The 24894-nt window shown below is 44.8% G+C and overlaps 1 protein-coding gene across 1 annotated transcript; it reads left to right on the plus strand.

Annotated features, from left to right (window-relative positions):
- Positions 1-15922: 15922 nt before the first annotated feature.
- On the plus strand, positions 15923-24673 carry LOC147700671 (uncharacterized). The gene is made up of 3 exons (XM_086929172.1): positions 15923-15983; positions 20592-20906; positions 24270-24673. The coding sequence occupies exons 1-3, from the start codon at positions 15923-15925 to the stop codon at positions 24671-24673; spliced, it is 780 nt and encodes a 259-aa protein (XP_086785298.1).
- Positions 24674-24894: the final 221 nt, after the last annotated feature.

Below are 24894 nucleotides of genomic sequence, written 5' to 3' on the forward strand. Positions count from 1 at the left end.
GGGCCTCGACAGTGATGAATGTGAGCGCCAAAGCGATACGCTTGAAACTAGCCCAGACTTTAATGCTGAGCGTGGCCAACAGTTAGGCATGCAGTCAGTAAGCGCTTCGTATTTCTGCAGCGCGACAATAATACATACTTAAATAGGTGCTGTCAGCACGGGCGCTTGAGAGACGGAGGAAGGCTGGTGTATTAAATATGACCCCCCCATATTGCCTAGAGTGCTGACGCACTAAATGTGACCCCATACAAGAAATATCCAGCAATAATGATGAAGAGAGGGGGCACATGTGCACAGGTTGACAGGGAGTGACACAAAGAGCAGTGGAGCGATTCACACAAGGTAGCATTCACGTCCAAGAAGTCACGGCTATGGGCACAGGCCCATGTGGCAGCCATATCCCATTTTACAAAAAATCGCACAGGAGAAGATCCCACAGCATCCCTCTAACTCAAGGCAGCACCGTAAGGGTGGAAAAGAGCTGGGTGGCAAAGGTGGGTGGCAGGCGTCCCATTGATTTTCAAAAGTTAGGCCAGCTGATGTAGGCGCTGGCGTTGTGTACAAAGGTAAATGCAAGCTCCAACTTTGCCAAGCAGCACTTTTCACAGCATTCTTTGGCGCTTTCCCCATCAGCGAGCTGGTGACACCTAGGAAGCAGGAACCAGCGGGGCGGCGCCTACAAGCCACAGACATCAGACCCAGGGCATGGTCGGAGGAGATAACTCTGGGAGGATAAAAAAAAAAAAACAGAACAGGCAGGAAAAAGCGCAGTGATACAACTGCATTGCATCAGAAGGAGCAAGTATTGCATGGTGTGCTGCTTGTTCAGATACATGGGGGTACGCCCAGCGGGTGAAGGGCCATTTTTGCAAACATCAAGATGGGGACACCTAAGCAAGCTCCAAGGGACAGCTGTGATGCGCCATGCCTTGGCAACAGCCGGGCTGCCATTAGAGTACATTGCCCATCCCCCACTCTATCAGGATCATGCATCTACCTCGGCATCGCAGCAAGACTTGCCAGAGGAAAGAATCCAGGCGGTGGGCAGGTTGCGGTCCCAGGCACACAAAACCAAAACATACATCCAACCACAGTTACTGTAGACCACACCGCAGACGGTCAGGACCACTCACTTTGGGATACCACACAGCAGGGTGTCATGAGCAGGGTGTCATGAGACCCCCCTCCCCCCAAGAAAAGGGGGGACGTTTGGAACTTGGGGCACGTTCAGCGCTGCAACCACCGCCTGACTGTGCAATTCTTTTCCCAGCAGGCAAACGCCCACGGCTGGTGTGGGTAGTGGGCCATCCCTTTGTGTCCAGGATGCAGACATGATGGCGCTGGCAGGCCACAAGAGGGCGAGCAAACACAGAGGCACGTGCATCCGCTGGTTGGGGCAGCCAAGAATGATTTGGAGCCAGCTGCCAGTAACACTTGGAGACCTGCTGTCAGATGCAGCATTGCACCTTGACACTCATTCATCTCGGGGGGCAATGTCCGGGCCCTAATGGGGGAGAAAGGCATGGGGGCAGGCCATTCAGGCTGACCTCACAAAGGCGCCCGCAGGATAAGGCAGCGCAACCATCATATGGTCAGAGATGATCAGCAGGAGACAGCGGAGGGGCGCCGAGTCGTACAAAGCAGGGGACAACGGCAGAAGGAAATAGAGCATAGCAGTGAACAAGTTTTGCAGGACCAACGGTATGGAGTCCATCAGACAGGTTTCTTTGATCTACCTCGGTCGCCCAGAGCTGTATGGCCAGGACAGAGTCCATCTGTCAGAAGAATGGTTTGAGAGTCCTGTTTGAATAACCTGCGGGGCGCGATGGCTCTTGCAGGCTGAAAAAAAAACATAAAGAAAAATCATGATAGCTGGGGGAAGCCACAGGATGACATTAGCCTCCCTGCGGCGTGGCGGAAACTGGTACAATGGTGAGCTAAGGAGACACGCCGACAGGGCAGTGTGTAGGAAGTAGGCCACTCATTTTGGGATGCCGCGCACAGCATGGTGAGGTGGCCGGGCCTAAGGAGGGGAGTAGCAAATGGAGACGGCGCTCGCGGCCCAGACCCGCTAGGACAAAGAGGACTACCAAGGACTAACAAAAGAACTGGTTTTTGACGTGCCATTTACAAACTGAATGTACCACAATATGATCTGCACAGTATGATGATGACATGTATGATTTATGACCCACAATATGATCTGCACAGTATGATGATGACATGTATGATTTATGACCCAGATATGATTTATGACCCAGATATGGCAGTTCGCAAATGACACAATGTGACCAGGGTTCATGCTAACAATGACCGGATAACCAATCTGTGTATAATCCTAATAAAACTGCGGCCAACAACAACCACAACAACTCCAACTCCCTGTTGGCTAATTTTATTGGGATACCAGGGTGATAGTAGAATTTATTGATCATTGTAAAAATGATGTTGTAAATACAGATCAAGATAGAAATTCAAGCAAAAGCCCAGAGCAGATTAATGTGTCGCCAAGAGTCCCAGTCCAAATTTATAGAGTCCCAGTCCAGACCCTTTCTCAAGGTGTCACAACAGGTAGGTATGATGGGATGCCTAGTACCTCTGAAATTAATATTCCTGATCATGTAAGTTCTACAGGTGAATTAATTGAGCAGTCCGTCATGGAAGTAGTGACAGTTCCTGTGACTAATGAACCTGTTTCCCCAGTGCTTAGAAAAGATGAAACTAGTCCCACAGCTTTAACGGTCCCAATTCAAAAGTTTGCTGAAAAACTTTATTCTAATGTACCTGAAAATGAGTTAGTAATGATTCAAACTCAGCAAGAGAAAGTGATGACTGTAGTTTCACCTAGTGAAAATACTGACGTTGACCTGACACAGCTTGGTGAGTATAAATTACTGGATAATACAATAAGTACAGACAGATTAAGAAGATTACAGGATAATGAGGACATGGAAGGCTTGAACAATACAGGTAGGTTTGCCTCTGCCCATATAAAAGATTTAATTTGGGCTTTGAGAAAAAGGGGTAGTCTGAATAAATGGAAAACAAAATGGACAAAGAAAAAAGAGAAGGAAAAAGCGACTTTAGCTTTTGTAGGAGAGTGTAAAAATTCACAGATGCAGAGTGAGATAAATCAGCAGCAGCAGTTACTAAATGAACAGCTACAAAATGAGCGACAGGTGGTGATTAAGCAGAATGAGATATCTTCGCCGCCATTTCCAAATTATGTTAATGAGCAGAAATACAATACAGATACAGGATTCAGTGGAGTCCAGGAAAACAGACCTGATCCAGTTAAGATTGCAAACAAGCAGGGAAACTCATTTCCTAATGTTCCGCAGTACAAGTTTAGGCCAGAAACAATTCCTGTTATTGAAACATTCATTAAGCAGGGTGTCTTAAAAGAGATTGAGAACAGTCTTTGTAATTCACCAGATATGGGAATTAGAATGCCAAATGAAATGTACAAAATAATACAGGACCTGAGAAAGGTTAATGAGATAGTTATCTCTTGTTGTCTTATTGTGCCCAAACTAGTGGAGATCCTTTATCAGATACCACATGATACTGAGTGGTATTGGGTTCCAATGTACACAGAGAGTCAAATAATTTTTGCTTTCAGGTTCCAAGAGAAAATTCCCAGTCAGGTAACTATTGAGAGAAATAAAATGATTCAGGCAATGGAATGCCCACAGGTAAGAATGTTCCTAGGCATGGTTGGATACTGTTGCCAATGGATTAGTGCTTTCTCAGTATTTGCAAAACAATTGCAGAGTCTGACAAAAGGAGATATAAAAGACCCAATTGTCCTGACAGAAATAAAACTTGAAGCCATTGAGCAATTTAAAAGGAGTTTGTGTGAAGCTCCTGTTCAGGGCATGCCAGACTTCAACAAAGAATATGAGCTTCTAGATCAAATAGCAGAAATAAAATGTGCTGGAGAGAAAAATGATCATGTCTCAAAAGGTAATGAGCACACAGGTACCATTGTTAAATTTTGTGCTCAGGAGAGGGTTGCAATCAATGGGGAAAAATTCAATGAACATGTTTCAAGCATCCTCATACTAATCTTTGCAATTCAGACATGGCAAGAGTTAAAACAATTACAAGATGAGGCACATGTTGAGGAGAAAAACACATGGCTCAAAGAAGGTTGCAGACAGCGAGAAGAAGATGAAATTTGGGTTTACAAAGATGGCAGACCTGTTATGCCCAATTGCATGATTGCTGACATGGCAAAGATGTACAATGGTTCAAGTCATTTAGCAAGAGACACAATGATTCAACTGTTCAGGGAAATATGTCTGACATGCCAAGAAAACATTCCTGATCAAAAGACATTTGAGAATTTGGGAACCATAGGTCGGGAGGGTGGTTCATTGTCAAAAATTCAAACAGATCTTTTTGAAGTGCCCCAACATAACAAACTGAGATATGTCCTAGTCATCATTTGTCATCACAGTGCTGAACTTTTGAAAATAATAACATTTAGTTAGTTTTGAGAGCGAAAAATTATATAAAATTGGCTCTTTTGTGGGGTTTGGCACGTTCTTTTCCAGAGGGGCGAAGCGCTGTCGGATTGCCTTGGGAGAGTGTAAGCATGCAACTGTTTATTATTTGTTTCCCTTTCAGGCTTGAAAATTAACTTGGAGAGAAAGCTAATGTTTACTTAAATTCATCATTTTTGATTAATTCTGACAGCTTACTCTGTGCCAATGATTAATGTGATTTGAAATTAATAAAACTAAATGTTTGAATTTTAATAAAAGTGAGTTATTAAAGACTTACTTATGAATTCTAAAAATAAACTTTTCAAAATGACAAGCTGGACTTGTTTATTGTAGATAGTTTATTGCATAGAGTCTAAAATAACATATGATCCATTCACCTCATTCACTATGTTTATGGGCCTGGTATTGATTAGTAAGTGTGATAGTGGATTGAGCCATCATTTATAAAGAATTTTAGTTTCTAGGCTCTAACAGCAGGAATGGGAATTTCAAACCCTACAGAGGTCCTGGGCACTTGCAAGCTTTGCCTGTGCCGCAAAACATCTCTGGTTCTTGTCAGTCAGGAGGAGTAGCACCATCACTGCTAGACTGTGCTTGACTGGCCCTACTCCTGCAAGGGATGGAAAAGAAGCCCAAAGACCTGTGGGATTATTCCTGAGAGTCTTGTGCCAATGAAAAGTCACGTTGGCACTCTAGCAGCGCCGTCCTCACAGATACATCTCCATGGTTTGACATGGCCGCATCGACATAGAGTAATACTAATCAGTGCACATACCAGCATTGCCTTACACAGCATCTTACACCTCCCTAGAGCAGGTGTAACGGGGTAAAACGCTTTCTTTTAGTCTCGTTTTTTCCTCATTTAATGTGTGCAGTTTTCTGTAGCACACATAGAAAGAGGAAAACACATCTCTGGATTGTTTTTGTTCAGGAAAACCACTCTGTCTGCAACTGAGTGCCCCTTGCACCACTGTACAAGGGTGCCTACATTGGTGCTAGGCAGCAATTTGCACACCAGGCCAGGGGGTAAAGGACAGGAATGTTCTGCATTTCATGAATTCTGTTGATTCCTATCCTTTCACATCGGCGTAGGGCAGCGCAGCAAACTGGCTTGTAGCACTGCCCTACACCAATTCCTCATTATTAATCCCATGATATTCATTTAGACATTTATTGGATTGTGAAGCTACATTGTTTGATAACACTCATTCAATAGCGAAGAGTTAGCGTTATTCAGTCTGAATGTGGCAGATATTTACCTACCACTCATATTAAGGAAGGGTATTTTCTGCAGTCTTTACTCATTTCAGGTTGCATATTATCAATACATTAAGCTTGAAGTGATTGTAATGAATCATTAGACCCCATTACCATGAATTCTGCTTCCAAGATTCATTACAAATTCCATATTGTAATTATAAATGTCAAACAAGAACAGAACACACTGACCCCAGAGCCTGAGATGGTATAAATGGAAAGGAATCAGCACCTTAATCTGTTATAAGATTGTATTACTAAGCCCTTGAAGCTCAACATGTAACTGAGAGGCCACACTGTGTGATATGCCACCACTCTATCTGATGTAAAGGTTATGCACACATCCATTGAGAGAAAAACATGAAACCAGTCTCAGGAATATCCTACTACAAGTGCAGATATCTGAGGACTCACTCCACCTATCAAGAAAACTCGCCCCAGATTTCCATGGTGGATCGAGGACTCACTGCTGCGATCAAAGACATTTTGGAGATATGTGGGGCCCTGGGCAAGAAATGTTTTGTGGCCCCCTATGTAGAGCATCCTTGAATTTACTTTTGGTTGACTCAAGCCCTTGTTAGTTTTTATGCCAAACAATATTGAAATATATGACAAACCATCAGACACAGGGACAAGGAAAAGCTGCCAACACCTCAAGTAGCCTGGTGTCCTCCAAACACTAGTACCAAAAGAAAGCTTAAACAGCCATTGGTAAAACCATTACTTCAAAAAAATGTTGTCTAGATTGTTTGAAGTTTAGTGGGCTGGTGCATAGTATTGAAGTGAAACCTGTGCATATAGTGCTTGAAATTGTAGCTTTAATTGATGAATATTTGTAATCACAAATATGTCCCCCTTCAATACTGGTGTTCTTGAGGCCAGCAAACTGAGTGTGGCCTTGTTTTTAAAACATTGAGAATGAACATCTATGTGCTGGGTACCCGACTAACCCTATGGGCTTCTGGGAGCGTGCTCTCCCCTTTTGTTTAAGGACAGGTACTGTTAAGTACTTATTCAATTTCCCCCTGGGTTTTCGAGATAACCTTGGTCTGGCTCCCTGTCCATGCGATGGGCGTTCAGGCCAAACCCTATTATACTTCTTATTTTTTGCAATTATTATATGCAATTTTCAAAACTGTTCCTGCTTCCTTTTTGTAAGAGGCATTGTTCTGTAGAATATAGAGAAGCATATAGAACCCTTCTTAAATTGGTGGGGGAAGAGGTAATAATTTGTGCGGGGGCCTTTCTGGAAACTGCTGTTGGAGCTCGTAACTTCTGTAAACACTGTATTTTAACAGCTTTGCATTATATTGAACTTTTATGTGTTTACTTTTAAACATATCACAATTTTGTATGTTTATGATATTGCCATGAATTTGTCCTTTTATGGATACGTTTTTATCTGAAGAAAGTCATGAAATGGAAAATGAATGAAATAGACACGGTTTTAGAGTCTGGTAGAGAGGGCTAGAGATGGGCAGAGGAAATGGAGAGGAAGAGGGGCGCAGCACTCCAAGGGGTGACTCAGAGAGAGAGATAATATGCCAAAAGGCCAGTTACAGCGAGGGAAAAAGAGCAAAAGGAAGACAGTGAGACTTAAAGAAACAAGCATTTGCAATGCAATAGGTCTGGCATTTGCAAGAGTTTGAGCTATTGGAATTGTAAATGACAGTGCCTTTTATTTATGTGTTGGTTTTTAAAACATAAATACAAGGCATTGCGATTTGCAATGCCAATAGCTCAAACTCACATAAATGTGAGACCTATTGCATTTCAAAAGCTTGTTATGCAGACATGCAGTTAGTGGCTATACATCTTAATAAGGGTGTACTGTCCCACTTGGCCTCTTGGCATGACAAACAAAGCTTACTGAAAATAAAATTGCCACCTTTGTTGAGTTTAAAAATAGAAACTAGTATTACAGAGAATGGTCCAATGCCATTTTCGTCTCTCTGGAGGCAGGCACTGGTTGTCCAGCCAAATGTGGCATGTAAAGCCGGGTCTGGTGGCTCAGTGGACTAATGCATCCAGTGCAGAGGCCTGTGTTCGACTTCATGGTCACAGGTTCAAATTCTGACGGGGCCACTCAGCCTTTCATCCATCTGAGGTTGATAAAATAAGTACCATTGAGTTGGGTAACAACAAGCATCTGTTATTCAGCGCCAAGATACCCGTAATGGTGAACTTGCGCTTTACAAATACACGTTATGTTATGTTGTTGACTTCCACAGGAAGACGTCCTGTGCCGGTGTTAATGACAAACAAATTAACTTACTCAAGTGACTGACAACTGCTTCTCCGGTACTCCAAACGGCTTATGCATATAGTGTCAGTAATGTGATGATGGCTAGCCAGAGAAACAAAAGCAGTTACCCCAGAGGTGCCAGTAGCTCCTGAGCCCCGCCCCTACCCCTTCCTTGGACCCAGGGTGCTCATGCCCAAATTTAGGGTCCCCCCTGGTAACTGTGACAGTAGACCACACTCGAGATCGGTCTGCTTGGGTGTTACTGCCTGTGACCATCAGCTGTAATGGCAGTGGGTTTCAGGTCTGCGGTAAATATTGTGGAGGGGGTGTGGAGGCGGGGCCCCGCTACAAAGATCACTCTCATAGAACCTCCTTCTTGGCACATGAAGATTCTGGTTCACAGATGATAATCAACAGGACCCTATATAAAGAAGCCCAAAGCAGCCGGTGGCCACCTATTATCCACCACGTCCATCCCTAGCGCATAGCATGTCTGTTACAGCCTAGTAACAACACATACTGAGAAAGTGGTGTCCCTGCATTTCTGTGAAGCTGAGCAAGAAATACAAGGAGCAAGAATAGTCCTCTTTTGCATTTATTTGAAAAAAAAAAGAAAATGTATTTAAAACTATTTCCGCAAGTTCAGCAGGAGAATAGCATATTAATCAATCGTGAATTTGCTATTCTTTAATAGAAAATTATTTGGTTGAGGTTCAAAAAAACAATAAAGAGAACACGCAGGGTGAGAGAATTAGGAAACACATGCACTCCCATGGAGAGCTGAGTGAAAACAAATCAAGCATTGGCAAAACCAACAGGGCTGGCCTACTTTATATGAATAGTTGGCTGCATAAACTGTCAGCAGACATACACGTACGCATAAACACACGGACACAGCAATTAGAGGTAAAAACCCATAGTGGGCCCAATGCATTAAACAACTGAGATTTCCCTCATGGTGTTATTTAAATTGATTATAATCTAAGGCCTACCATGACAAAGCTAGTTAATGCAGATATTATAGGTGTCATGTAGAATGAGTGGTGAGGTAAGAGCATAGGTGACTGAGTTATCTGGAGAGCAGAATACCTGCTGGTGCATATGAGTGAACATAGGATGTGTGAGTCATATTGTGGGCCGTGTGACTGATGTTGCGATCGAGAAGAGTAAAAGACTGTTGGTGACTGATTGGTGGGTACTTGTGGGTGCTGGTGTTGGTGAGTGGTGTTGATGACTTATTTTGAGAGAAGCTGAGTGATAGGAATGGCTTTTCTGTGCTGCGAGTGGTTTAGGGTGAAAAAGTGGGAAGGCCTGTGGATGAATGAGGCAAGATGCATATATGAGAATGATGCTGCAGGTGATTTGTAAGTGACTAAGGGTGAGTCAACAGTGACCTAGTGGTATTACATGGCACTGTGAGTAGATGATCAGTTTACGTAGGAGGGTGACAGAGGTATGGTATGGCAGTGTGTGGTGTCATGAATCAACAAATGTTGAGGAAGTGGTGTGCCGATGAGTTTGAGTGGTTTCAGTGGTTGGTGAACTGGGGACACAAATGTGCACATTTGTATCACATCTATCTCAACGTAAACTATCCCGTGTTTATCACAGGGACCCTCCGTAACACATCACACGTTAACTATTCAATGTTGACCAAAGGCTCCCCGCTCCCAATCTGATATCATAGACCCCCGGCGCCTTCCCCGCCTGGCACTGCTTCTGCTTTTCTCAGAAGGAGTTCTGAAAGAGATCCGGGGAGCACCTTCATGTTCCACAAAGTGGGGCAAGAGTCTGTGATCTGACATTCAACCCCACGGACTTCTTCTGGCTCTGGAATTAGCACAGGAGCTTGCTCTTCAGCGCCTCAGTACAGCCCTGGGAGCCCTAGGCCCCCAGCACCAGGACGGGGTATGGGTAAGCTTTGTCTCCCATATCCGTGTTATCACTACCGCACCCCGGCTCGGAAAGACGTGGGGATCATACAGGACTTTTCAACCAGATAAAACTGGATAAATCTGAATGGCGGCGGGCCGTTCGAAATCAGTTTTGTTTCTAAGAAGATCAAGTTGTTTGTTAAAACTGCCCTGATGGAGTGTTATTGAGGGTTGTTGCAGTACTTCACCCGCGGCCACAAAAGCCTGCCCCAAAACGGAGGAATAGAAACTGATAAATTCCAGAAATTGCACTATATTCGCTGTAAAAGCCAACGATGTCACGGGCATCGATTGAACTGGAAATAAAACGCCATGTGGCTCATTCCCGAATGAAAGGAGAACAACAACAAAAATGTTGCAATGCTTTAGAACTCGCATTTAAATGCAAGACCTATGGCATTGCAAACAAACGGCCACCATTTCCTGGCTGCTCCAAAAGTGAAAGCGGGCATGGCACAACAAATGTAAGCAAAGCACGTCCTCGTGCGTAACCTAGGAAAAACTCAATAAATGAAATATTACACATACGTGTAACAACCAAGTAAATGAGCCAGTAGCCATGCGAGGATACAAATGACAGTATGGCCGTATAAGGGGTGACTTATTTACGAATCAGAAGACAGCATTTTTGAAGAACAAAGACACAAGCTAATCAAAAATATTGGCAGGCGAGTGGGCGGGGCTTCTCTCCCATACTGAACAACAACAGATCATCCCCAGAGCAGCGCTTGCGTGCTGGCTCAGGCTCGACCTAAAAAAGATGAACGGCAGAGGGAGCATAATGTGGCAAATTATAGAAAACCGGGTCAGGTGAAGGAAGAAGTGGGGAGAGCGAAAGGTGGAAGCTGGTATGAAAGGTAACAAGAGAAGTGGGGAGAGTAAAATGAGGATTTTGAGAAATGAGAAAGAGAGAAAGAGAAGTGAGGCTTCTACAGGGGTTGGGAGTTGTGTAAGAAATTGATGGTGAGGTAGGGAGGTCTATAAAGAAAGAAGTTTAGAGAAAAAGTTGATGTAGAGGGGGAAAGTTATAATAAAGATATAGTTACAGAGATGGAAATGTGTTTGTGTGAGAGAAACAGAGAGCAGAAGAAGCACCGTAGCTTATGATAGAGACAAAGAGGTGGAGAAATTGAGATCTCTAGAAATTCATATGATATTTAGAGAGAATCAATCAATCAATCAAAGCATTTATATAGCGCACTACTCACCCAGAGGGTCTCAAGGCGCTAGGGGAGGGGGGTCCGCTACTGCTTGAACAGCCAGGTCTTGAGTTGCTTCCTGAAGGCGAGGTGGTCCTGGGTCAGGCGGAGGTGGGTCGGGAGGGAGTTCCATGTCTTGGCAGCCAGGTAGGAGAAGGACCGTCCCCCTGTGGTGGCTCTTCGGATGCGGGGGACGGTGGCGAGGGCGTGGTCGGTCGATAGAAGCTGGCGTTTGGGAGCGTAGAAGTTGAGGCGGCTGTTGAGGTATCCTGGGCCTTGGTTATGTAGGGCTTTGTGTGCGTGGGTGAGGAGTCGGAAGGTGATTCTCTTGGTGACCGGGAGCCAGTGCAGGTCTCTCAGGTGTCCGGAGATGTGGCTGCGACGGGGGATGTCCAGGATGAGTCGTGCTGAGGCGTTCTGGATCTGCTGAAGTCTTTTTTGGAGTTTGGCGGTGGTTCCGGCGAAGAGGGAGTTGCCGTAGTCCAGACGGCTGGTGACGAGGGCCTGGGTGACCGTCTTCCTGGTCTCGGTGGGGATCCACCGGAAGATCTTTCGTAGCATGCGCAGGATGTTGAAGCACGACGAGGAGACGGCGTTGACTTGTCTGGTCATGGAGAGGGTGGAGTCCAGGATGAAGCCCAGGTTGCATGCGTGGTCTGTTGGTTTGGGTGCGCTGCCTAGGGCGAGGGACCACCAGGAGTCGTCCCAGGCGGAAGGTGAGGATCCCAGGATGAAGACTTCCGTCTTGTCTGAGTTCAGTTTCAGGCGGCTGTTCTTCATCCATTCGGCTACCTCTTTCATCCCTTCGTGGCTCTGGCGGTGGCGGGGTCGTTGGTGAGGGAGAGAATCAGCTGGGTGTCGTCGGCGTAGGAGATGATGTTGAGGTTGTGCTGGCGTGCGATGTCTGCGAGGGGGCTCATGTACACGTTGAAGAGGGTTGGACTGAGCGAGGAGCCTTGAGGAACGCCGCAGATGACTTCGGTGGCTTCAGATATGAACGGGGGAGGCGGACTCTCTGTGTCCTTCCGGCGAGGAAGGAGATGATCCATTCCAGTGCCTTCTCCTGGATTCCGACGTTGCTGAGTCGCTGCACTAGTGTACGGTGGCAGACAGTGTTGAAGGCCGCGGAGAGGTATAGGAGGATGAGGACCGCTGTTTCTCCGTTGTCAAGCAGAGCTCGGATGTCATCAGTGGCTGCGATCAGGGCGGTCTCGGTGCTGTGGTGAAGAGGTAATCAGAGGTAGTATGACAGATGAAGGTGGAGAGGTGAGATAATAAACTAATGGTGAGGTAAACTGAGAGGTAAGTTGGTGAGAGAAAGTGCTATCGAGAGATGAGATTGTGAGAAAGATTTGAGGTAGAGAGAAATGAGCTAGAGAAGTAAAGCTGAGTGGTGACGTAGAGAACGAGTTGAGAGAGACAGAGAGAGGTGAAATTAGGTAGCAGAGACACAGAGAGAGAGAGAAAGAAGGTTGTGTGAGAAGTGAAGTAGAGGGAAGAGATAGATACACAAGGGAGTCAGATGGAAAAAGTGCAGTGAGATAGAGAGAAAGGGATGAGGTAGAAAGAGTTGAGATAGAGAGTTGGAATCACCATTGATAGATATAGACATTGGCAAAGAAAAAGACAGACAGGGGAACAAGGTCGTGAGAGAGGTAGAGATTAAGCTAATATATTGGGTATATTGAGAAGGAGGTGAGGTTGAGAGAGCTGAGATAGAGGATGCGTTTAAGAGACAGGGATAATAGAAATGAGTTAATATGAAGTAAGAAGAGAGATTATATGGAAGGCCTGAGAAAAGTCACCAACTGCCTTAGAGTGAGAGTGCTGAGGCTGGGCAGACTTGGCATGCAGGCAAAGGGGCAGATTTTATTTTTTATTAGAACATTGGAATTTTGGGAGCTCCATTGAAGACAATGGAGTGCTCTCAGCTTCTACGGGCTGGTAAAGGCCAACAGAGCAACATTCCAATGTTTTCCAAAGGTCTCTTTCAGCTCGAGGGGATTTAAATCCCATCGAGCTTCGAGAGGCCTTTGTTTTATTTGTTAGAACATCTGCCCTCTAGTGGCAGAATGTTCTAATAGCCTTATAGCCCTTTGTAACAGGGCTATATCGGCTACGAGTGAGAGTGCTGAGGCTGGGCAGACTTGGCATGCAGGCAAATGGGCAGATTTTATTTTTTATTAGAACATTGGAATATTAGGAGCTCCATTGAAGACAATGGAGTTCTCTCAGCTTCTACGGGCTGGTAAAGGCCAACAGAGCAACATTCCAATGTTTTCCAAAGGTCTCTTGGAGCTTGAGGGGATTTAAATCCCCTCGAGCTTCGGGAGGCCTTTGTTTTATTTGTTAGAACATCTGCCCTCTGGTGGCAGAATGTTCTAATAGCCTTATAGCCCTTTGTAACAGGTCTATACCGGCTATTAAATTCACGTCCCTTGTTAAAGTCCCTCGCCTTCGGCTCGGGCCTTTGATGTGGGAGCGGGCCTTTAACAGCCGGTATAGCCTGCTACGGTGGGCTAAAAGACTATAGTATACCATAGTGCAGAGGTGTGTGTGTGGTTTCTTAGATAGGATTTGTAGTAGAAGTATACACTTCTGGTACAAAATCCCATGCCTTCAAAAATTCTTAAAACTTCACAAATTGTATATGTCCTGTACAGTGCAGCGTACATGAAATATGTGGAGCGTGAAAAGAAATTAGAATATTTCTCCATGCTATCAACTGCTTCAATGATGTTATTTTCTTACATACATCCCAGTCTGGCCATCTTCCATAGATCAGGCTTTGCTTTATATAAAAAAAAGCTATGGGTGCTTGCACCTTTGCACCTAATTCATGCTCTTTTGATGCAAAGTGGTGTAAAGCAGCTCAAAGCGCTAGTTGCACTGGGAAAAAGGCAACTTTTCCCCACAAAATAACTTTTTGGCTGGAATTTAAATATACTTTCAAGGATTTATTCTGCATGAGCAACAATATAATAGCAGGAATCTCAACAATTACTTCACTTTGGCCCCCTAGTAAGGTGGGGACATTGGGCAATTGCTATTGTCCATGCCTTAAAACGTCTCCAGTAGGGGTGATTCAGGAACAGTAGACTCTCTCTGCTTGAAAGCCTTTGGTTGATCTTGCTCCTGCTGAAACAGAGAGCACGTCTCCCACATGGTTCTCATAATCAATGCATTTTTGAAGCTGGATTGTTTGGTAACAATCTTTGAATGGTGAAGTTTTAAGGTCATTCAAGTTGAATGTGACTGTTGAGGAGGCTGTAATCTGAATGAATGAATGAATGAATGGAGTCTTGTAAAGCGCAACTTAGCCCAAGGGCATCAAGGCGCCTGAAGGATCGTGCAGCTTGTAAATCTTCTGATGAAGGACTACAGATAAGCCTCTACAAAGAGCCAAGTTTTTAATGCTTTACGAAAGGGCGTAATAGAGGGTTGTCCTGCCAAATGAGGGGGAAGAGTGTTCCACAGCCTGGGCGCCAGGGAGGAAAAGGCTCTCCCTCCCCACCTTACTTTATGAAAGCGAGGGATAACCAGTAGATTTTTACTAGCAGAGCGAAGAGTTCTACAGGGAGAGTAAGCATGTAAGAGGGACCTAATGCCCTCTGAGCCTGAGCCATACAGGGCCCCATGGGCAAGACAGAGGATCTTAAACGAGATGCTTGACTGAATGGGCAGTCAGTGTAGATTCTTACTGGCCAAGGAGGCTGAGGAGAGTCTAGGAAGATTAAGAACCATCCTGGCCGCCGCATTTTGTACTATATGTAAGCGCTGAATAAGATTCTTATTAATGCCTGAGTAAAGTGCATTACAATAATCAAGTCTCGAGGAGACGAGAGCCACAGTGACTTGCTTCCGAGTTTCAGGAGAAAGGTAGTGAGCGATCTTTCTCAAGATCCTGGTGATACCACTGCAGGTGGAAACTGTCCTACTGACCTGTCGGTCAAAGGAGATCAAGGTATCTAACATCACACCCAGGTTCCTGGCAGATTGGGAGGGAAGGGGACAAACCCCAAGGAAAGATGGCCATCAGTCACTCGATCAGATATCCTGATCGCCCCCAAAGATCAGAACTTCTGTCTTCTCTCCGTTTAACTTCAAGGAATTCTGAATCATCCATTTAGAGACTGCATCCATGCAATTCCTGAAGTTAAGAGTGGAGGAACTCACCGAATCGGAGAGGGAGACCATGATCTGGGTGTCATCAGCGTATGACAGAACCTGTAACCCAAAAGATCTTACTAACCTGGCAAAAGGGCCCAATTAAATGTTAATCTGGCACTTTAGCTCATCTCAGGTGGGTCAATTGAATATAATTAATCATAAGACCCTAATTTCTGCTTCCAAGAGTCATCACAAATTTCCTACTGCAGTTAGAAATGTTAAACAACAACAGAGCACACTGGCCCTGAGATAGTATAAGTGGAAAGAAATCAGCACCTTAATCTGTTGTTGGATTGTATTACTAAGCCCTCAAGGCACATCCCGTAAGTGAAAGACAACACTATGCAATTTGCAACCCCTGTATCTGGTGCAAGGTTTAAGCAAACATCAATCAGACAATGAGGCACAGACGACTGCCTGTTTAGGCTAGGTCAGCTGGAATAATCAAATAATTGATGGCTGGACTTTGTCCTAATCGGTTCTCTTGACACTCCCACTTGAGAGCTATAAATGGTGCATGCTCTGATCCTAGTCAGCAGTAGAAGCTGTTCAGGTCCTATCGGTTCTTACTGTAGACTTTGAGACTGTCCACAGGGCTCACCCAACATGAGGATCCTGCTCGTCTCCATCCTGCTGGCCATCGCAGTCGCGACTGTCACATCTTCTGGTAATTCTTTCTTTCTTTTCTTTAATAACTTTATTTGTAAGTATAAAAACATCCAGTTGGCAAGGTGTGTAGACCAGTCATTCATTTTTGGGAAGCTAATTAGTCAATGAAATATGTCCAGGCTTAGGTGGGATGAAACAAACCTACCTATGCCTTCCATTTAATCCAGTTTTGAGATATGGTTGCATGTTAAAAGTGGTTAGAATTAATGGATTTTTTTTTAACACTAGGTTTAGCAACTTCAGTTAACAATCTAAGGTTTTACAAGTGTATCATCCTTCCTTTCTCAGGATATTTCTTCTAATGTTTCTGGCTTCTCAAAGTATTTTGGATGGCCCATATCGCAGAAAAAAGGACGTAGGACAGCCACGAGATATAAGAATATAAACTTGATTTGAGACAGTACCCGATTACAGCTCGGTTAAGGCCAGAATGTTCTGAAGGTCCAGATTTTATGTCAAAGTAGAACTGGCTGCAGTTTTATTAAATCTGTAATGAATTGAGTGCCCAGTTCAGTGTGGCACACATATACTGATGCACTTTTAGGGATTGCAAGAAGATAACTGAAGAATTCATGTTCTAGCACTTGGACCTCTGTACATTCTTTGTGCCCCCACAGTCCCACCCCATAAAGTGCTACAGTAAGGCGCTTTGCTTTGTAAATTGTCATCATCACCTCAGGTGAGATAGGGCCCAAGCGTCCAGTGAAAATTCGAAGGGCCATTCAAGCTTTGCAGAATTGTAACTTCCTATTAGCAATGGCCTTGTTCCAGAAACCATCCTTATCAACTAAAAACCCACAGTAGAAAAAAGTGTTAATAAAACCAATTTTTGTGCCATTTATTTTTGTATCTCTACACATCTTACTATTTCTCCCACATTTCATAATGAAGGTTTTTGCCTGATTAGCTAGGAGGTCGGGTTCCTTCATATATTCAACAAAATTTGAGAGTAATGACTGAAGGGACAAAGGAGTACGAGCCATGGGAACAGCATTGTAAGCATAGAGGACAACTTCCCTCCAACTTAAAGTTGGTGGTAATTTGCGATTTCTTAAGGAGAAATCGCACAACTTAGGTGCTTCATACATTTCATTTGAAAAATCGCAATTTGCGATTCCTTAAAAGAAATCGCCAAATAGAGAATCGCTAAATTTGTGATCCTCTAATTTGCGATACACTTTGGGGATGATACATCCCAAAACCTCTTTTCTCATTCGCAAACGGGCCGATTCTGAGAATCGGCCCGTTTGCGAATAGGAAAAGGGCTTGATACATATGCCCCTTATTTCTTCCGGAGATCCAGATCTCCGTACTGTTTGTAGGTAAAGGGGGGTTAGTCAGAATTATCACATATGGACTAGTTAACAGACAGGCCTCAAAGTCAAAGTGCATCTCCAAGGCTTTTGTAGCATCTTGATCACTGTCTAAAGCACTGATGTATTTCATGTGGATAGTAACATGTCTGGATTTCAGCACCTCTTGGGTAGGAGATATTCACAAGGGGGTGGGCAGAAGAATTTGCATAGGGAGACCAGTGCCCAGGCTCCTGAAAAGAAAAGTATAGGTTCTTGATTTTGACACTTTCCAAATGCTGTCTTGTAAGACAGGAAACATCTTCAGTACATAACAGTGATAACAAAGAACATGCACATCTAGAACATCACAAGATCTAACAGGTCACAGCGAAACATGTCTAGTACTGGCCATTCTTAGTTAGCACCCTCCTTCTAGAAACTCCAGGTATAACCTGCAAAATGACCAGATGAGATTTTCCATCATGAATCATCTATGAATTTGAATTTGAATTTAAAATATTTATAGAGCGCAACATTCACCTGGCGGTTTCTTGGCGCTGTGAAGGGAGGGTACCAGAGGAGAAAGATGACAACCACAAACTCAAGAAAGTGGAAGCAGTTTTACAGAGAGAAAGCCTGTTTAAAAAGAAAAGTTTTAAGGTCTTTCCGGAAGGGAAGATAATGCGTGGCCGATCTTAGATGGTCGGGGAGAGAGTTCCAGAAGGTGGGTGCCAAGGTAGAAAAATTGGCCCCTCCCCACTTTTTGCACTTATAGCGAGGGACCAGCAGAAGTGACTGTGACGAAGAGCGCAGCTCTCTGGTGGGGGTGTACTCCCTGATCAAGGAGGAGATGAAGGCGGGAGCCGAGCCCCATCGTGCCTGGAAGACCATACAACCTATTTTAAATAGGGCTCGCTCCCTAACAGACAGCCAATGAAGCACCTTCAATAAAGGGGTTGAGTGGTGGGAACGTGATAGGCCATAAACTAATCGAGCCGCCTGGTTTTGGACCAGCTGGAGTTTCCGCAGACTGTACGCCGGAATGCCGTTGTAGAGGGCATTCGCGTAGTCCAGCCGGTGTATCACCAAGGCGGACATGATCAGCTTAAGTGCCAGGGGAGAAAAAAAGCGGGAGACAGTGCGGATAGTACGAAGGGTGAGGAAGCAGGAAGAAACAACAGAACTAATCTGTGAAGGGTGAAGGGTGAGATGATTATTAAGCGTGATACCTAAAGTCTTAACTGAGGAAGAAGGAGTGGGGGGGGGCAAAAGAAGAAGGCCAAAACAAAGAGTTCCAGGGACTGGAACAACCACCCGTGAGGACCAGCTCGGTCTTGTCAGGGTTCAGCTTCAGGTGGTTGAAGTTCTTCCAGTCCCTGATAAAAATCATAACAGACTGGAAATTGGAAATAGAATGAGATGAAGAAGATAGATTAAAGATGAGCTGGAGGTCATCCGCATAGTTATAAATGGTGACCTCCAGCTGCTGGAGAGCAAAAATCAAAGGATAGATATAGAGGTGGAAGAGAAGAACCCTGGGGAACACCACACGTGACCCTCAATGGGGCGGCCGAGAAGTCCCCCAACCGAACGGCCTGGGTGCGGTCCCTCAGGGAGGAGGAAAGCCAGACCAGGGCCGAGCCCCCGACTCCCGCCGCTCCGACACGTGACAGCAAGATGGAATGGTCCACCGTGTCGAAAGCGGCGGAGAGATCAAGGATCACCAAGGCCTGATGTTGGTTTTGGTCCATGCCCTCCCTGAGGTTGTCCAGGACCGACACCACTACGGACTCGGTAGAGCGTCTAGGCCGGAAGCCTGCCTGGCGGGATGCTAGGCCCCCATTCTCCTCAACAAAGGAGCTGAGTACCGCGGTTACGTGGCGCTCTAGCACCTTACTCAAATAGGGCAACAGTGAGATGGGGCGGTAATTGGCAGGGGCAGAAGGATCAGCCCCGGGCTTCTTAAGGATAGGCACTATGGTGACGGATTTAAGAGCTGGAATCACGACCCCCTGGGCAAGGGAGCTATTCAGAAGTGTAAGAGGGGCTGGGTGCAAACAGAGTAAATCTGTCTGAGAATGCGAGCCGGGCAGATGTCAGCCGGAGAGCCTGACTTGACTTTGGGAAGTTTAGCCAGGAACGCATCTTCAGTAAGAGGAGGAATCGAGTTGAGAAGAGACTGGGCAGTCGGGGGAAGGGGATCAACAAATGAAGGGGAGGGAGGGGGGATGTTAGATTTAATATTACTAATTTTATTCAAAAAATAAGAATTCAGGGAGTCACATAAAAACTGGGTAGGAGGGGGTTTGAGGGTAGCCCTGTCCGAGAAAGCCAGGTCGTGGACAGTGGTGAAAATCTCCCTGGGTTTATTCTCCGCAGCCAAAATTTCTGCGGAGAAATAAGCTGTTTTTGCACCAAGTATAGCTCTCTTATACTCTCCCAAAAGGGTGGTATATTGGATTTTCAGTATGGGACAGTAGTCCTTTCTCCACTGCCTCTCAGACCTCCGAAAGGTCAGCTTTTTCTCCTTTAAATCCTCACTGAACCACCGGTTGGCCCCATTGGGACGTCTGACCGATATCCGCCGTAGGGGAGCTACCGAATCGCAACCTCCGGCGAGCCAGGTGTTAATGGAGGCGGCTTGAGATGATGAAGACAAGCCAGCCAGGTTGGGCGAGGATGAATTTAACCTTTATTGAAGCACCAATCCCAGCAATAGGTAGGTTTAGCAAATGTTCGGTGTTCTGTGGCATGAGGGATTGACAGAGCAGACAATGCGTCTTCATGGTCTCATGGCCCAAACATTCTTTACACTGCTCTCGAGGCTTTGACCTCCTTTCCATGGCTATGAGGATTTAGATCTGCCTCAGATTAAGTGTATCTTGGAATTTGACGATCCATTCACACAAAATGTACACTCATCATCCGGTCAAGAGGATCAAAGACAAACATTCTGTTAAAGAGTTTTTATAGCCACAAGTTCCATTCCTTGCTCTAGCACATAAAACATTTGTGGTCTTGAGAATGTTCATATTTTCTCAGGTAGAATTTGGGGAAATGTAGGCATGACTTTAAGCAGGAAATGTCTAAATTGGTATATCAGTCAAACATGTGTGTGACTTGTTTTGATTCTGTCTATTCTGAAAGGGGGTTTTCCCTCAATAGTTGGACATAGTTGGACATATGTAGTCCAAGGTCTGTGCTTCACACTTGCAGCTCATAACTGGACTTCACAAATATTTGTATAAATAAGAAATGTGGATAGGTTTTCTGCAACTCAAACTGGTCTTCTTTCTATTTCCTCTATACAGATCTATCTCAGAATGAGGGTGCTCCAAAGCCCGGGATGTGTTTTGAAGAATATATTAGGAAACACCCTGATGATTTTAAGAAGATGAAGGCTAAATTAACCAAAGAAAAACTTGACCCATCACTGCATCAAGAGGACCATTTGCAGAAGGATATAGATGGTTTCAACTCTGACAGGGAAGGACCTTCTCACTGGAGTAGTAAACCTCGCCCAGATTTCTCCAAGTTCAAGAGCTGCTCCATTGACGGGGATTGTGATAATGCAGACAAATGCTGCAATACGAAGTCCGGCATGAAGTGCACCAAGCCCATGTTTGGTAAGCATTCATGGTTTCTCACCCCTTCCTTGTCCAAATGTTCTCTGCAGTCTTTGTTGGACCTACAACTGGATATGGGTGTAGATGCACCTAGTACTATGCCAGATTGTGGAGCATTGCGTGAAATACCCATGGGTGTTAGCTTCCCTCTTATTTAGGCTTGTGTTTGTTAAATGGAGGGTGAATTATTAAAAACCTAGCAAATTTCGCATACCCAGCAGCTTTTCACTTTTCACTTTAAATAGGTTTGTCTTGTCAATGCAAAAATAATAAACAAGGATCAATTCACCATTTATTCAAACTCCCCTCCCTATGTCGTCCATATTTTATGAATTGTTTTACTGTAATTCAGTAAGGAGTGTACATGTTTCTAATTTGCACAGCATACAAAAAACACAATAAACTTTGCCTCAACAAAAATATAGATTGAATTGAAAACTGTTGTCAGCTAAAGTCACCTTCTCACTAATTGCATTTGGAAAAGTAATTTCTGGAAGTAGAAGTCTCCCTAAAAAGATAGTGGTTAAAATGAAACAAGGGGCAGTAGGCATGCGCGCTATCCCTCTTTAAAAGGATCCACAAAGGCCACACACTGAGGTCTGTGGAATGAAGAGAGCTATGACCTCCATCTTCAAACGATGACCACAAGAGCTGCAGTTCATATGTACACATGTGCATTCCTAGTGTGTGAATCAACTCAAGGAATGTACGCTACCACTGATATGTTTTCATTAATATCCATTACACATATTGTGAATGTACCTCCAATTGGTAACTTACGCTGACGACACGCAGCTGGTCATCTCCCTGTCGCACGCGCCCTGTCTTGCTGCAGATGGCTTCCAATCGTGCATGAAAGATCTTGCCGATTGGATGGCCATGAATTGTTTGAAGCTAAACGGCAGCAAGACAGAGGTGCTGGTGGTAGGGAGAGCCCAGTCAGCCTGGTCGTCAGCCTGGTGGCCATCCTGTCTTGGACCAACTCCTGCCCCTTGTCAGGAGGCCAAAAACCTGGGCGTTTGGTTCGATGCGGCTTTGACCTTTGGGCATCAGATCAATCGGGTGGCAGGAGTATGCTTCGGGGTCCTGAAGAGACTAAGGAAAGTCCTAGACCTTCTGCCATTGGAAGCCCGCCAAACCTTGGTGCATGCCCTGGTGACCGCAAGGCTTGACTATGCGAACCTGCTGTACCTTGGGGCACCGAGTAAACGCGTGGCACGTCTTCAGGTGCTGCAGAATGCGGCGGCACGCCTGATTCTTAGGCTGCCCAAAAGGGCGCCCTCGAAACTGGCACTTCAAAAATTACACTGGCTACCAGTAAAGAGCAGAGTTGAGTACAAAGCCCTCTGCACATGTCACCGGATTTTATATGGTAGGGCGCCCCGACCTCTGCAGAAACTGATCGAAGCCTATGAACCTCCCAGAGCGCTCAGATCTGCGGGCGGAGGACTGCTGAGGACTCCCAGGATAAAGAAAGCTCGTATGGGAGGTAGGTCCTTCAGGCACCTGGCCCCCAACCACTGGAACAAACTCCCAGTGGACCTTCGCCCGGAACCAGCAGAAATGAAGTTTCGAGCTAAGCTAAAAACCTACCTCTTTACTAGATAATTGTGTCCTGCCAGCACTGTTTTCCCTGTTTTATGTTTTCTCACTGTCAGCGGGGGGACACGCCGGTGCGCGTAACTCAGTGCTTTATAAATGCCCCTATTATTATTTATTATTATTATTACCTCAGGAAGCTGAAAACAGTTATAATTCGAGAAGTGGCTCTAAACCAAGCACGCGGTGATCAGTGCTGGTCCATGGTCATCGGGTCCAATGCAGAGTTATAGGGACACTTCTTAAATAAATGACTCTCCACTGGATCTACATGGAGCTCATTTAAATATTCAGTCCTTAGTCCACACATCTGCGATGGAGTCGCCCTCCAACTGGAATACTGTGATCTAAAGAAAGAGAAACAAAGGGATCACTGCAGTTTAAACACACACGGAAGTTGATTAGGGCCTGGTGGCGACGATGGCGCTACAGAATAACAACAATGTGCTTTTTCCAATCATGTTTGTTTGCCAGAGTAGAATGAGATGGAATGAGACATGGGAGAGGGGCATTTGGTAGATCATCACATGAGATAAAGGCAGGTGGATGCTTTCTTCCAAGGTGTGTAACAAGGACATAGGTAATGCAAACTGTCGATGCAGTTTCATAAAAAGGAATATCACTCTTTTTTCAAGAATGCATCACTGCATATTTATTCAGTATTTTCTAAATGTGATTGTAGTGCATGGCCTAGCTCTGAGAGACAGGGGAGCACTTTAAATGTTATGTTAAAACATAGACGGGGAGCTTGAGCAAAGGACAGGAGTCTGTACTGTGTCACTCACTAGCTCACTCAGCAAAAAAACTTAAACAATTGTACAGTGTAGAGGTTTTAAAACATTTAGAGAGTAATCATTCAAACCAATAACACTCCTGATATGATGTATGTTCTTTTCCATATTAAGCAGTTGTGGTTTCTTGTATCTGTTTTAATGTTGGTCATTATGCTTTTAGTAAAAGCCTGTGATCTACTTCTGTGCCCCTTACCTGCCTCACCCAATCTCTATAGTATTGTCATGGGGGGGTGGCGGGGGTAAGATAGCACTTGCAGACCTTGCTTGTGGGTGCTCACACAACAAGAAGATGGAGGGAGGGACAGAGCAGGATCAGGTTTCAGGGGAAGGCAAGTTAATGAAGGGCCTTCTTCAGGACATTCTAGCATTGTCTATGTTGTTTGGCTGACATAAGAGGCCATGATACTTGTATGGGACAGTAAACTTTCAACAGTCAAGCTTGCCCTTATTGATGCTCTGTCTTCTACTCTTTAGATGTAGCTGGGTTATAAGTTTAGTCTGTTTTCTTTCTCATATAGTTTATCTACCTGTGTTTTAAACATGAGGCAGATTTAACCAGACCCTTAATGCTGAAAACAGAACATGCACTGGGACTATCACACTGCTGATTTCGGCAGGTCCAGTAATGGTACCATGTTTGCTCAATAGATGAGAAATGTATATGTGAGTGCCTGCTGGGGAAAGATGTATGCAGTATGCCCGATGAAGCTAAGATTGAAGGAGAGTCGGTGCAGCCCTGTTCCAACTTATAGCAACATCTAGAAGGTGAAGTTGGTCAACACATATTCACCATCTCTTCATTCAGTTCCTTCAAGGAAGAAAGGGGCAGGCATTGGGAAGGTGAGGGAGTCCATCACTTGGGGGCTGAGCACACTCTAAAAGTGCTCTGTCTAAAGACTGGCCTTGCTAATCAAAGGTGAGGGAACTCAGTTCTGTAATAAAAATCTATTTCTATGTTTTTGTTTTTAAGAGGGCCACCATAAAGAGGCAAATCAAGAAGACCATGCTCCTGCCGAGACGGGGTCAAGACACACAAGGGACGCCGGTGATGAAGGTGAAGATGAGGACTGGCCTGAATTCAATGAGGAACTGATGGATGAAGATGAAGATGAAGAAAGTCAAGAAAAAGGAAGAGTCAAGAGGAGCAAAAAGGATAAACAGGAAGGCGGAGGAGAAGGAAATGGGTCAGGAAAAGGAAAGGGGAAAGGGAAAGGGAAAGATAAAGGGGCTGAAAAGGGGAAAGGAAAAGGGAAAGGGAAAGGGGCTGAAAAGAGCAAAGGAAAAGGGAAAGGTAAAGGGGATGAAAAGAGCAAAGGAAAAGGCAAAGGAAAGGGTAAAGGTAAAGTAAGTGATAAGGGAAGTAAGCAGGAATAGAAAGGGAAATAAAGAGGAAGATTACTAGGAGAGAAAGTAAGTGCAGTAGAAAATACAGTGGCAAAAAAAGCACATGTAGAGGTTCAATAGCAATACCAAGCATGAGTAGTTACCTAGTTGCATGGTTTTTGTTGCTCTGAATTAATTCCTCTCCTTCCTATCATCAATGTTTGAAGGGCAATCAGTAGTTTTCATTATCAAAAGTTCAAATAGAATAAAAC

The sequence above is a fragment of the Lissotriton vulgaris genome, chromosome 7, assembly GCF_964263255.1.
Source record: "Lissotriton vulgaris chromosome 7, aLisVul1.2, whole genome shotgun sequence".
In the NCBI taxonomy this organism is placed as follows: Eukaryota; Metazoa; Chordata; class Amphibia; order Caudata; family Salamandridae; genus Lissotriton; species Lissotriton vulgaris.

Excerpts from the sequence above, each read along its gene's own strand:
- LOC147700671 (XM_086929172.1), top strand. The coding sequence starts at position 15,923 with ATGAGGATCCTGCTCGTCTCCATCCTGCTGGCCATCGCAGTCGCGACT. Across the intron at positions 15,984-20,591 it reads CGCGACTGTCACATCTTCTG|ATCTATCTCAGAATGAGGGT; the intron begins GTAATTCTTTCT and ends TCCTCTATACAG. Across the intron at positions 20,907-24,269 it reads GTGCACCAAGCCCATGTTTG|AGGGCCACCATAAAGAGGCA; the intron begins GTAAGCATTCAT and ends TTTGTTTTTAAG.